At 34.3% G+C, this 15,312-nt stretch overlaps 2 protein-coding genes across 2 annotated transcripts; one reads left to right on the forward strand and one right to left on the reverse strand.

The window, feature by feature from the left end:
• The first annotated feature begins 348 nt into the window (after positions 1–348).
• Positions 349–2,163, forward strand: WTF1 (Ubiquitin carboxyl-terminal hydrolase family protein). The gene has a single exon (XM_022300877.2). It carries the CDS (start codon positions 498–500, stop codon positions 2,037–2,039), a length of 1,542 nt encoding a protein of 513 aa, XP_022156569.1. The 5' UTR covers positions 349–497; the 3' UTR covers positions 2,040–2,163.
• Positions 2,164–9,056: 6,893 nt separating this feature from the next.
• On the reverse strand, positions 9,057–11,067 carry LOC111023445 (abscisic acid receptor PYL5). Its single transcript, XM_022300878.2, has 3 exons — positions 10,479–11,067; positions 10,058–10,273; positions 9,057–9,566 (listed from the first exon to the last, which is right to left on the reverse strand). Exons 1-3 carry the CDS (start codon positions 10,575–10,577, stop codon positions 9,336–9,338), a joined length of 546 nt encoding a protein of 181 aa, XP_022156570.1. The 5' UTR covers positions 10,578–11,067; the 3' UTR covers positions 9,057–9,335.
• Positions 11,068–15,312: the final 4,245 nt, after the last annotated feature.

Genomic DNA, 15,312 nt, shown 5'->3' on the forward strand with positions numbered 1-15,312 from the left:
CATATCACATGTAAATCAGACTATCAGGTCAATAGTATATCAGACAATCATATCAATAGTATATCATTTCAGTAGTATATCAAACACTCATATCAATAGTATACCAGACGCTCATATAAATAATATATCGCATGTATATCAGATATACATATCAGTAGTATATCACACACTCATATCAGTAATATATCACATTTAACATGTGAGACTCCGTTTTTTTAAAATGTTATATTTGAAAAATCACAATGTATTTTGCTTATTTTGTTTTTTTTTTTTTCCTTTTTTTGCGGTATCTCGTTGGCTCGTTTTAAAAGCCAATAATAAAAATGGGTTAAAATGGAGATATGAAAATAAATATCTCTACGAATTAGAAAAAAAAGTGGGGTTTTTCTCCTTGGAGATAAACCCTAATCCTTTCCCTTCAATTTGCTCTGCGATTCCGATTCCGATTCATAGCTCCAGCTTACCAGGTGAGTTCTCTCAATCATTTCTCTCCATTAATGGATTCCAAGTTGCTTCTTTATTCGCCCAAAGCTTCGCTCTCTGTATCCGTGCCATTCATTCTCCCTCGCAAACCTTATTTTTCTGAGAATCCCTCTTTTTCCCTCAAATCGGAAGAATTTTGGGGTAGAAACTTGGATTTGCGCCACAGAATTGATAGTTCCAGTAGTAATTTAAGGAAATTCCATGTCCCGCTTCAGCCGATTAGAGCTGTTGTGAAGCGGAGGAAAGAGCTTAAGTTCGACAATGTGATACAGAGGGATAAGAAGCTGAAGTTGGTTATGAGGATTAGGAAGATTCTTGTTCAACGACCTGATAGAATTATGTCACTGAAGGAGTTGGGTAAATTCAGGAGAGATTTGGGTCTGGAGAAGAAGAGGAGGCTAATTGCATTGTTGAAGAAGTTCCCTGCTGTGTTTGAGGTTGTGGAAGAAGGGGCGTTTTCGTTGAAATTCAAGTTAACGCCGGAGGCCGAAAGGCTGTATTTGGAGGAGTTGAAGATCAGGAATGAGATGGAAGGATTGTTGGTTGTTAAGCTGAGGAAGCTACTGATGATGTCGATCGATAAACGCATTCTGTTGGAGAAAATCGCACATTTGAGGACCGATTTCGGTCTTCCTTTAGAGTTTCGCGACACGATCTGCCATCGTTATCCTCACTACTTTAGAGTTGTAGCGACCGGGCGTGGTCCGGCCCTCGAATTGACTCACTGGGATCCTGAACTTGCTGTTTCTGCAGCAGAGTTAGCGGAAGAGGAAAACCGAGCTCGAGAGTTAGAAGAGAAGAATTTGATCATCGACCGCCCTTTGAAGTTTAATCGAGTGAAGCTACCAAAGGGGCTTAATCTTTCCAAGGGTGAGATGAGGAAGATTAGTCAGTTTAGGGACATTCCTTACGTCTCTCCCTATTCTGATTTCTCAGAACTAAAGGCAGGTACCCCACAGAAAGAGAAGCATGCTTGTGGGGTTGTTCATGAGATTTTAAGCCTTACACTTGAGAAGAGGACTCTTGTGGATCATCTCACTCATTTCCGGGAGGAGTTTCGGTTCTCTCAGCAGTTGAGAGGGATGCTGATAAGGCATCCCGATATGTTTTATATCTCGTTGAAAGGAGATAGAGATTCAGTTTTCCTTAGGGAAGCGTATCGCGACTCTCAGTTGATAGACAAAGATCGGTTGTTAATCATAAAGGAGAAGCTTCGAGCGCTTGTTGCTGTTCCCCGGTTCCGAGGGAGAGGAGCTACCAAGAGTGACACAGATGGGGAAGAAACTAATCAGCCAGATGATTTGAGTGGTGAAGATTGGTCTGATGTTGATAACCTTTTGGGCGACGATGATGACGACGAGGACGATGGAGATGATACATATGATGATGGCTGGAGTGATGAAGATGATACCCCACCAAGTTTTGATGGAGATGGAGATGGAGAAGCCATAAATATTGTTTCAAGCAAGCAAAAACGGGTCGATAACTTGCAGAAGGTCGGTCAGAGTCTACTTACTCCCGTGTTACCCGATGGACGGTCCCGAGAGCGATGGTGAGAGGCGTAAACCTGTCTACTTTGTAGTATACTCTTAGACATCTGTAGGGAGGACTTGAATTCATGACTGTTTCTCTGTTGTGCAGCAATGGTGGTTCCTTGAATTTATATTATGCTTTTATTTAGTCCTTCGAATCAATGCCATCAACTAGTCCATCTCGACTTTACATTAATTCAATCAAAATTTGATTATATTCATTAAAACACAATTTAGCTAACAAAATTAGCATACGCTTTAAATTTATAATTTTTTTATTATTGAACTATGCTTACGTCACCCTCTATATTTTCTATATTGCAAATTAATAATTTTATTTTTTAGTTCGAAAATATCTAGGTGGGTTATAATTTTTCTTTTTTAAGTTCAAGGTTTATCTCACATCTTGAAAAGGGTTTTTTTTTTCTTTTGTATTTAGCCAAAAAAAAAATGATAAACCTATTTTGTTATTGATAATTAATAAAATTTTAAAAATATTAAATATAAAATTATTTATTATTAACAATTAAATAAGTTCTTTGATAAATTAATAAAATACCCCTATTTTCAAAAAAAATAAAATACCCTCTCAAAAGTTTCACTACTAAGGTTTAAAAAAATACCCTCCGAAACACTGTGGTAATAAATATGAAAGTTTCTTCTACCTTTTCTGTCAAAATATTAAGAGATCCTTGCTCAAAGTATATTAGAGGTTTTTTTTTTTTTTTAACAAAAGGCAAAATTCAGGATTTTTTTTTTAATTTAGTAAAAAAAAATGATAAGCTTATTTTGTTATTTATAATTAATAAAATAAAAATTATTTATTATTGATAATTAAAATAAGTTTTTTCAGAAGTTGATAAAAATAGTTAAAAAAAATATTTGAAATATCCCAAATTAGTTGTTGTTGTTTTTTTTTTTTTCTCTCTCAAAGAAATTGGTTGTTGCTTATGCATATAGTTATGCAACCTTTTTTTACCATGGTAGAAATTATATCTAAAAGTAAAATCTGAATCACATTAATCATTATATTTTATTAGGAGCTAAATTAATTTATGTATTTCTAGTTTGTCAATGTTTTATTGATTACTCCGTGACGAAGATTTTTTTTCATTATTATGTGATGTCAAAAAATTATTACTACGTTTCAAGTAGAATTTGTTTTCAAATTAAAAATCCAATTAGCAAGATTAGTATTTATTAATTTCAAAATACAAAAAATAATGAACATATAATTAATCATAAAATATAATTAAAAATAGTAGTAGTCAAAGAGTGTTGGGGGTAGACTGCACACGGCCGACCTGGGCGTGGTGAGGCCCGAAGAGCCGACCTGGGAGGTCGGTTTTGGTGCCTGTACGAATAAGGCGGCCGCGTCACCTCATCCTTTGGAGCAGGAGTTGGACCAGTCATTGCCAGGGACCAGCGGGTATTTAGCAAGCCCCTCCCCAAGCACCGGATTGTATCGATGGGGCGTGTATCTACCCAATTACCGCTATAAATACACCCTTCATCCATGACTCAAGGTATGAAAAATCTGTCTGATGCTTACGTGTCGAGCTTGGCTTGAATACTAACTTGGGCGTCGAAGTGGTTGCCTCCTTGCAGGTACCTCGGAAAACCATCCAAGTGCTCTTGGCCGACCTCGGAGGTCGCCTTCCGTACCCCGACCAAGTTTTTGCATCAACAAAGAGGATTGAGAAGTTTGTGTATGTTGGAGGTAAAATTAATTATTGACATGTGGACACGCTTGCTCAACTCGAGATTACCAAAAAGGAAAAATTAAGCCAACTATGCTCACTGACCTAACCAACTACTAAATTGAGAAGGGTGAAAAACCTCGGTCGACTTGAGGAATCCGACCTCATATCCGACAATCGACCTAGGGCCCAACAAAACCATAACCGACGGTCGAAGGCTCAAATGGCCTTGTCTCCCTCCCCTCCTATAAAAAGGACGCTCAACCCCATATTTTAAGTATGCTATTTTGCTCCAAGAACGATTTGATACAGCTCGCGTTCACTCTAACTTGGGCATTAGTGTAACAACCGAAAAAAATATAAATATATATATTTAAATTATTATTATTTTTTTAGTTGTTTTCTTTTATTTTCTCAAAGATAAACCTTTTTGGTTTAGAAATTATTTTTTGAAAGATAATTTGTTCTTAGAATTTGAAAAAAATAAAAAGAAAGAGTTTTATTAAATCTTTATCTTTTTATTATCCTTTTTAAATAAGGATTCATTAGGATTTGTTATAAAAGCCCTTAAACCCTAGGTTTTATTTTCTTAAACTGTTAGACCTAGTTTTCTCTCAAAGAGAAAAAAGAAAAGAAAAGAAGAAGAGTTTGGTATTTTCTCTCAAAGATCGATAAGATTTTCTTCTCATTGTTTTAGTTTTATTTTTCTTGATTTGTAGTTCTTTAATTCAATTTATTGGAAAAATTTTTGAGGTCTTTGTTTTTTAGAATAAAAGATTTTAAGGACTTTTTATCCTAAAAATTTTCCAGAATTTTTGGTTTGAATCTTTTTGTTTATGACACTGTTTTTGGGTTATTTTGAGACTTTTTTTGCATAAAAGGTTTACCTATTTGTATCCTATAAATTATAGTCTGTTGTTATGATTTTTACATGAAAAAATATATGTTTTTACCAAATTTTAAAGGTTTTCTATAAAGTTTTCAGATCTGATTTTTCTATAAAAATCAATAAATTGTTAATATTTTTATGGAAAATTCTAGGAAGTTTTATTTTATAAGACAGAAAATTTTTCAGATTTAAAATCCCCAAATTTTCAATTGTTTAGAAGGTTTTTAAGCTGGTTTTATTGAGAAACTTTTTGTAAATTTTGTTCGTATTGATTTATATCGATTTTTCTAATTTTAAAATTTGTTATTGTTGAATTTAGAGGCTTTTTAACCTAGTTTTCAGATCTGGTTTTGTAGCCTCAAATCCATACTTTCCTAATTATTTTGCATAAAAAACTGTTTTGAATGGGAAAATTTGGTAGATAAGATTTGGGTTAGTAATTGGTTGAATTTTAAATCCTTGGATAGGATTTAAGAATTGATTTTGGATATTGGTTGTTTCTAGGCCTCTAAGTTGACAAGAACAAGTAAATTAGATTCGTAGGATTTCTGAAAGAGGTAAGTAATTTATCATATCCCTTCAAAAAGTGTTGTAAGTAATTTGTCATATCCCTTCGAAAAAGTATTGTAAGTAATTTACCGTATCCGAGAAGTGTTGTAAGTGATCAAAAACTAAAATGTATTTTGGATTTGATAGGAAGATTTGAAATTGATATCTTGCATATGAAATTGAAGTTTTATTATAGATTTGAAAACTAATTTGGCAATTGAAATTATGTTTATTTGCAAAGTATTTAAAGTATTCTTAAATGATTTGATAAAGTTTTGTTTAAATTTATTTAAAGGTTTGAAATTGATATTTTGTTTATTTGTGAAATATTTGAAATCATGTTTTGGGATGATGATAAAGTTTGTTTTAAATTATTTCAATGTTTTGAATTAATTTAATATTGAAAGCAAGTATTTGTTTTGCATTTTATTTGAATATATTTTGATTGATTTCATAGGGCTATCCGGATATGTCATGATTTTGTTTTGAGGAACGTTTTGCTTATTTGGGGTAGTAGCTTAATTTGAAATTGATGGATTTCTGTTCTGACTTATTTGTGGGAAGACACTTTTGTGGTTTGGCATTCCTTGGGAATGAAGATTCATGTGTGTGTTATTCACTCACATGGCCTCACACTTAAGTAACTCTGTTCTGGTCTATATTATTTCGACAACTATGTTCTGGTCGATATTAATTCGACAACTCTAATAGAAGCTTTTGATTAATTTGGTGTTACCGACGGGTAACCACATATGTTTTATAGGCTACCCAAATAATGCAACATTCCACTCTGATTTTGAAAGTATGAATGAATGTAAGATTGTTTTAAATGTTTGAATGATTTAGTTATTCGAAAGTTTGAAAGTTGTACCAAATGTTTTAGAAGGAATTTTGAAGGTTTTGATTGGAAGAAAGTTTGTTTTGAAGGATTTTGAGTTTGATCAAATGAAAGTTCGTTTTGAATGAATGAAAGTTTGTTTTGATTGACTGAAAATTTTACCTTATTTGAAGACTTTATTTCTGAAAATTTAGTTTGTTTTGAAAGTTTTAAAAATTGTATTAAATATTTTAAAGGAGTTTAAAAGTTTTGATCTGTTAGTATTTTTTTTACGAATGTTTTGAAAGGAAAATGAATTTTGAAATTCGATATGGAAATTGCTTATTGATTATTTTTGTACTCATCTTTGTTTTCCTAAATATTTTTTAGATGAAGGATTGAATGATCGTTCTGGTAGAAGGTGAAGTTTAGCCTACTGGCATGAGTTTGAAAGTCATCCTCCTATTTAGTTGAGGTAGTTTAGAAAAATTCTGTAAAGAAATTTCTTCCGCTGAATAATTTTAGTTCTTAAGGTTTCTTGAAAGTTACGTTTCTGCATTTTGTCAGAATGACCGTATTAGAAAATACGGGTTGTTACAATTAGAGTGTTTGTTCCTTTAGCAGGTTGGTCGCACCTCAGTAGCTTGTTCCAATTAGCATGTGACTGATCTGTGGTGCTCGACAAATATTGCCTCAATAGTGTATAATATGATTATCCGTAAAAGATATTTATTTTTCTTGATATTTGAAGTAAAATTGATCGTTTCTTTTCTAGATACAACGATAAGAATACGTACCTTAAAAAATCTAGAACTACTTGTATTTTATGGTAATCAACTCAGAAATGTTAAGAATATGTCTCTGGCTTTGCTTTTTTTTTTTTTTTTTGCTTGCTAATCCAACGAAATGGGATTATTTTAGTACATTTATTTATTTAGAAATAGGTAATGATGGAAGAATTTGATAACACTAAAGAATTGGGCTAAGAGTTTCTCTACTCCACTTTTGAAAAATGTTTTCTCTACATGGCTTGGGCTAAAGCATGTAGTGAGCTCATGGGCTTGTTAGGCCTTTATGTGAGCTGAGTTGCAAGGGCAAATGTTGTACAAATGTTGCCGCAATCACTCATTTTTAAAAGCCAGCATTCTTAAGACTAAAGAAGCAGACGAATCTATTCACTTTATGACTCACTTTAACTCACGTGGTTAAGGGTCGAGATACTAGAATGAGAAGAATATTTTATTGAGGACGTGAAAGTGATTTTTTTTCAATCCAATTCGCAAAGACATTGAGAAAAGAAAAATTGACTTTCCTCGGATGAAATGAAAATTGGATTCATGTAACAAGGAATACAATAGCCAAGTCAACTTCTGCTTGAATGTATTACATTGGGTATAGCTTTATTTTTTTTTACAGTACAACAAATTAGGTTTGTGGGAGTTTGAACCTCCAACTTCAAAAGAAATAATACGTATCAATTACCATTGAGTTATACTCATGTTGACATTAAATCTCTATAGTAAATTAGTAGGATTCTTACCCATTGTATTTGGTTTATACAACTCTAACTACTACCTAGGATAGCATATGCTTGTGATTTGTTTTTCATATTCAATCCATTAACTATATATTAAGGGCTTGTTTGATAACGTTCCCTTTTCTTATTTCTCGTTTCTAATTTTCTTAAGAAATCTAAACATTTTACAACTATGTTTCCTCGTTTCTCATTTTCTAGAACATTCTCAAAGTTGTATAAAATTTTTGGAAAGAACCAAAACTAGTTTTTCTTTCTTGTTTTTATTTTCAATTTATTCCAAAACATAAATAAAGAGATTGTTTTATCATATTTGAGCTCATGAATGTTGAGATTATGCAGTTCATTTTTCTTTATTAAAAATTGAAAAAAAAAACAAAAACGTCGCCAAACGAAGCCGTAAAAGTTTCAAACTCCACCCTTGCCAGCCAAACCACTCCCACAACCACCTTTCTAAATCGTGTTTGCTATTAGGAACATATTTCCCTCTATATATTATCCACACTGGGCACCTCAAGTTCTTTTAACACTTTACTTCTAGTATCACCAAAAATATCTCATATCAATGAGATGTTGTACTTTGTTATACCCTGGATTTTCTATCAGCACGTCGATGTAAGATATTGTTCGTATTCCCATGCATCAATATTTTCTCGAATAAAGAGTATCGAGACTGTCCTAAATGGTCCTCTATTTGCTCACTCTCAACCATGGATCATACTGTGAGATATGGCTTTCCACCTTTTTGTTTGGCATCTTAGGGTTCATTTAACAATTTTACATGACCTTGTCCCTGAGGTTTACTGCCTTTTTCTCAACACCTAAGTCATATATGACTAACTCGGGCTGCAAGAATTCACCCATTTGCCGACGTGAAAAACGTTTGGGAACGAGTCTCCTTCTCTCCTTCATTCCCTCTTCGTCGATAGTGAAGGTCGTCAGAGGTTGGTGGCAACGACAATGACGGGCCGTGATACGACGGCCCGTGGTGAAATTCATCGAAGGGAGGAAGAAGAAGAAGGTGAATCGATGAGATAATTTGTTTAAGAAAAAAGAAAGAAAAATAAGACCAATCATTCAAAAAAAATATATTACTCAATATATTACTCAATTACTATATTTACCAAATCAGCAAAATATATATTATTCAATTAAATATTTGCAAAATCAGCAAAATAAGTAATCAATTTAATTGCGACGTCATTTTAATATTAGTCAATAAACAACTCAGTAGCATGTAAAACTATTTCTCAAACTTGGGGGACTAAAATGTCCATTTTACACTTCAAGACCCAAATAGACACCTAACACAAATCTCCGGGACAATGAAACTTTAGGAACCAAATAGAAACCTATCCCAAACCTCGGGGACCAAAAGTGTATTTTTCTCGTAAAACTAACATGTTCCAAGAAAATATAACTTCACCCCATGAAATACAATACTGTTAACTCCTTGATCAAAATAACAAACAAACATTTATAGAATGTGAATCAAACTATACTTAAATTAAAAATGAGATATCTAATGCAAGTTCTTCTAGATGGGAAGAGATTGACAATAAGTTCTTAAAATGATTGACATAATCCATCCCAAAGTTCATATTATTTACATAACACCTCAAGTATCCATAGACTGACCAAATTAAAAGGAACAATATGCTGAAACAAAGAGCAAGAACATAGACACCATCCTAGGATTCAGAAACTTATGAAAACAAAATCAGATGAGGATACTGGGTGAGTGTCCAATGAGATGGGAAATCAGCAGCCAACCAATGAAACATCTCGACGTGGCAAAAAGAAAACGATTGCAAGGCTTCATCTGTCCTCGCTATATCTGGTGGTACTGATGGATCGGCTCGACTGCATCCTGCAGCACAGCCATCCTCTCCGACACATCGGCCAGTGATTTGAGGTTGCAGTTTATAAGGGAATGGACAAAGAAGCATGTCTCCTCCTTGGTGTTCCCCTCGGGCACATCCACGACAAAGGACTCGATTACCAGCGTCCCCGGTCTTCCATCAATAACTTCTGGATGGACAGTGATGATTGAAGAGTAGTTCTGCAAGAATTCAGGACCCTCAAACAAATCAACTCCTGAATGCTCTCAACTTCTAACACAACTTGCATCAGTATTCGAACTATACTACACATGATATCAACATTTCCAACATCATTTCTTGAGCGAGTTCGTTTCTTTAGTATCCACGGTAGGAAATTGATGATTGTAGACAAGATAATCGAGTTCCTACCACAAAATAAAATTTCTGATCATTTCTTCAATGAGTTTGCAATCTGTTTACTATCAATTACTAGTCTACAGGGAGTCTTAAGGAACAATCAAACATCAGCTCCAACAAACAGCCAACATATAACTTTCTTCTATTAAAAATTCTACCCGAAGCTTGAGCTTGAAACCTCGGGCCATAATCCCACCAAAATCCCCATCAGAGTCACCCCATTTTGCAAGATTTACCAAGTAAAATTCATGGAATGCAAGTAGTAAAAAGAGAAACCAAGAACAGAAGAGCAAAAAGGAGGCAATATGAATACCCTGAGCCTGTGATCGCCACCAACAATCTTGATTCCAAGAATATGTTCCTCATCATCAAGAAGCTCCAATCTCTCAGTGCTGGTGGTGGCAGGGAGGCCAGATTTGACATCAACTTCTCGAAGACTGCCAATTCCAAGATCTCCCCTCACCACGCACCGGCTCACGAAAGGCTTGTACCTCTGCGGCCGATCGAAGCTCCTCACCAACGACCACACCTAATCAAACAACACCACAATGAATTTCGCAAACCAATCAAAATCTTTCAAGGAGAGGATCGATTTCCCCTCAATTTCGATGAACAAAATTACGGAATCTGTGCCCTAAAACACATGCTCTGTAAATTCCCCAATAGAAAACCTGAAGCGATTTCAAATTGAAATCAAGAAACAGAGCGATTGAGGAAAGGAAAAAGAGAATTACGAGGTGAACGGGAGCTTTGATGTGCTTGAAGATGGCGGAGGAGCACTGGTTGTCTGTGGGGTGGTGGGTGTGGTGCCTGTGGATGTACTGAGCCTCCATGGATGGAAGAAAATGGCGGATAAGGAATTGAAGGCTATGGAGAGGAAGGCAATGGATGAAATTGGAATTGAAATTGAAATTGAAATTGGAATTGGAATTGGATTTGGAGAAGAAAAGTGAGTGCCACACATTCTTATGCTCTCTTCCCCTTCCCCACCGACAAATTCCAATTTGGCTAACTCTCAAAACTTTTACTCACTCTACATTTTTTCATATGATACAACAACAAAAAAAAAAAACAATTTATGTGTTTTTAGCTCAATCAAATTATTTTATAACATTTTTCTGTTTTTCGTTTCTCGTTTCTTTAGAAATTTTTGGGAGCTTTGAAACGACCAACCACATGGTAGAAGTGGAGAAGGGAATTTCTCGTCTATGAAAAACAGACTAGTAACACCTTGAAACCTCAACATAAGCTCGGTGCTTGACAAGGGTCGAGTTAAGATGTATGAAACCGCGTGCTTGGACCTTAAGGCTGAGTTGAGGTATGTGGAGCTACAATCAATTACCCTCTAAATGTTGTTGGGAATCACGCAGCTGCAGAAAATTACAGGTAAGTGGGGCATGTTAGTCTATGCTTATAAATAACAGAAACTTGCTCTGTATACAGGTACGCAATTTTGATTTCTTATTTCGGGAGTGATACCTCGAACTATTACTGACTTGAGAGTCAGAATCTTTTCTCTTCCTCAACGAATTCTTCACTCTTCACCTGCTATTTGAGTTGTCAGAATTATCATAAAAACATAAATAAAAATGTGTTCCCGTCTCTTTTGTTTTAAATTCTTATACACATTTTGAAAACAATAAAATAAGAGTTCATTCGGTAACATTTTCATTATTTATTTCTTGTTTCTTTATTATAAACATAAGCTTTTGGTAATTACTTTTCATTTCTCGTACTTAAAAGAAAAGTTTTCAAAATTTTGTAGAATTTTTTAAAACAACAAAGTAAAGTTCGAACTCAAAAACTTAAAAACTTAATTGAAAATTTTTAAAGGAAGAAGAACTAAATAAATATAACAATCACTGATATGTAATTTAACCTTTCTCTTTCTTTTTGAAAACTCATAACCTTTTTTCTCTAATTATATTCTTAATAAATTCAATAATCCGTAAAGTTGGTTTTATAAAATTGTAAAATAATTTTGAGGTTGAAATAGTTTATAATGAGAATAGTTAATTTGATTCAATTGGATGAAAATTATACTTATTCTACAATATTAATTTCAATTTGATTCTTAAAATTTTATAAGTTTTATTATCTGTCTCTATGCATATTTTGATTAATGCTTATTAGATCTTCCTACGAGTAAAAATTTAAGTAACATAAATATCTTAGGATAGACAAAATTGTATATATCTTTAAACAAATGAATATGATTCGAATTTAAATTAAAATTTTAATTGAAAAGTAGGCCTAGATCCCAAAATATTTCCAAATTTCCGTCGTCTTTGGAGGTTTTAATTTATTCTTAACCTAAACTAAATAATCAAACCGGTGACAAAAATATTGCAACATTCAACTTCTTGTTGGGTCCAAATTATTTTTCTTTTTTTCGTTCGATTATTTAAATTAAATAAATCGCATGTTTGTGGTATTTGTTAAGAACCCTATATCATTTGATATGGGGACCTAAAAAAAGTTTATAATAGACATGACTACTCCGTTAATTAGTTTTGAGATAGAACTCATGAATATTGAAATATTGATATGGTATCAGAATCCAAAACATTCAAATGAACATTCGGTCAAGATCGACGTCGATGAACCAAAAGAGTGTCGATCTTGAAGACATGTTAAGAATCCGAGAGAGTCCATTTAAGGGCATTTAATAGTTATCATGCTTTAAACAAATTAATTCTCAATTTCTTTATTTTATTATCCACATCTTTCAAGTAGTCAATTTGGTTCCATTTCCCAAAATAAATCTTTTCAAGTTCTTCGTTTGGGCTATTACATTTATTTTGTATTTTAGCGAGTGGATGTCGTGCCTTTGGGGAAATTGAGATTTTTGACCCCTTTCAATAACCACTCTGGATTTTTGACCCCCTTTTGATTTTTACTTATTCATGACCCTTTCACCTCAGATTTCTGACCCCTCCCCTTATTTTATCATGTAAATTGACTAAATTGCCCTCATTTCATAATAAATGCATTTATGATATAATAAATTTCCAACCAACCCACCAACCACCAACTTAACAATTCTCACTTTGTTTTTTCAACTCCAAATCACCACACACACGCAAGTCACGTTTTTTTTTCTTCCAATACTCAAGATTTTCTCCACGTGATTGTTGGCCCACATTATCCAATCGATCGGTCCCCACATAATCCGTTATCTCGAATCCATTGTTTTCACAATATAGGTATGTCCATTTCATCATTTTAGAATATTGTACTTCTCCAAACTTGTAATGATACGAAATTTTATCATTTTTCTAGAAAAAAACGTTATTTTACGGAAAACAGAAATGAAGTCTAGAATTTATCTTGGACCGGGATTGGTACCGGGATGAAATTTAGAACCGGGCTTGAGACCGAGATAGAAGGTAAACTCAAGCCCGGTCCTTCATGTCCAGATACGACCGGGACCGGGACCGAGATGGGGATAAACTGGGGTAGACCGAGATAGGGATTGGGACCGGGATAGGGACTGGGATCGGGATAGGGACTAGGACCGGGACCGGGATAGGGACTGGGACCGGGACCGGGATAGGGACCGAGACCATGCAATATAAATCTTGAATTTTTCTTGTTTGTTTGTAAATTTATTGATTTGTATTTAATTATAGTGTTTTGGTCTATTTGCAGGATGCCTCGTGTTTTTATATCATTCGGTGGAGAATGGAAAGATATGTCTCGTGTCTTGGTTGATCTTAAGTGTCATATCCATGTCTCCTGTAACAAAACAAAATAATATTGCTTAGAAACGGACCGGGTTGAAGCCTGGGATGGAATCCAGAAAGTCGAAGTACAAGATATGGACTTTCTGGATTCCATCTCGGGCCTCATCCCTGTTCGAAATGGACCGGGACGAGGCCCGAGATAGAATCCAGAAAGAAGGATGGACTTTCTGGAATCCATCTTGGGACTCATCCCGGTTCGAAATGGACTGGGACGAGGCCCGAGATAGAATCCAGAAAGACTTTATGGATTCTATCTCGGGCCTCGTCCCGGTCCATTTCGAACCGGGATGAGCCCCAAGATGGATTCCAGAAGGATGGTCTTTCTGGATACCATCCCGATCTATTTCGAACCGGGATGAGGCCCGAGATGGAATCCAGAAAGTCCATCCTTCTGGAATGGACTTTCAGGGTTTCATCCCGGTCCTAAATCCACCGGGCTTAAAGCCGAGATGGAACCCTGAAAGTCAAAAATTAAAACAAAACAATGGAAGCAACAATAAATCAAACTTCATAATAACCTTGGCTACTTCAGATAGAGCCGAAGGTTGAAATCATTCACACCCACGCAAAGAACGAAGAAAAAAAAGGTAGAAAATCATTCACAATAAGATCGCGAGTTCGAAAGAAAAATTACCTCAATTAGGGAAGGGGGAAGCTCTGATAGAGACGAAGTGAGGGAGACGAAGAAGAAACGACGGAGATGAACTTTCTAGTTGTGAAGGAGAGACCGGGATGAAGACTGGGATGGATAACGAGATAGTGAATGAGGGAGGGGAAGGACCGAGATAGGGAGGGAAAGGAGGGGAGGGCTGAGTTTGATTTGTTTTTTTAAATTGAGGGTAACTTGGTAATTTTACCAAGCAAAATAAGGGGAGGGGTCAGAAATCTGAGGTGGAGGGGTCATAAATAGGTAAAAATCAAAAGGGGGTCAAAAGTCCAAAGTAGTTATTGGAATGGGTCAAAAATCCCAATTTCCCGTGCCTTTGAGTATGTATATTAAAGTGCTGACATGATAAATATTTGAGTTTTTTATTATTATTTTTACAGTAGTATGTATTTGAATCACATAGATTTGTAGACGAGATTGTTGGGTAAGGAGATATTAGGTGACAAAATAAAAACAATGTCTAAAATTTGTTATCTTTTTAAGGTTGATATTAAAACAAATAATCTGTCGAAAAAAAAAGATTAAAACAAATAAAATTTTGAAAATTTAGAGACCAAAATAGAATAAATTTGAAAGTTCATAGACTAAAAATAGACATTTTGAGAGTAGCGAGATCAAAATACAATAATCTTGGAATGTTTATGGACCAAAATAGTGTTTGAAAATAAATGAATATCAATTATTTATAGGGTATTAAATTTTCATCAATGTGTCGATATTTTCATATGTCCATGAATTCGACATCGATAGGAGGAGTGAATCGAAATTTCCCTAATATCTCAGAAAAATTGATAAAATATAAAAAATATCAAATATAATATCACTAATACGAAACTAATGTTAATATTAATCCTTTTTTAATTTATTTAAAAACTGTAAAATTCTTATTATTTAAATATTTGTCATGGAATTTTGATTTTTATAAAATACTAAAAAATATCAATATTTTGTGATATTCTAATCATCAACGTTTAATATTAAAAAGTAAATAAAAAAAAAAAGAGGGAGAATAGTGTTCTATTGGCAGTCGAACTCATAGATTTTAGCGTATTTATTGGTGCATTGTGTCGTCCAATAACATAAAGACACGTCACTTTCTCAATTCCCTCATCCATACTCCACGGGTATCCACGTGTACCGCCCACTCTCCATCAA

The sequence above is a fragment of the Momordica charantia genome, assembly GCF_013281855.1.
Source record: "Momordica charantia cultivar OHB3-1 chromosome 7 unlocalized genomic scaffold, Mcharantia_2.0 BLBB01000007.1, whole genome shotgun sequence".
NCBI classification, from domain to species: domain Eukaryota; kingdom Viridiplantae; phylum Streptophyta; class Magnoliopsida; order Cucurbitales; family Cucurbitaceae; genus Momordica; species Momordica charantia.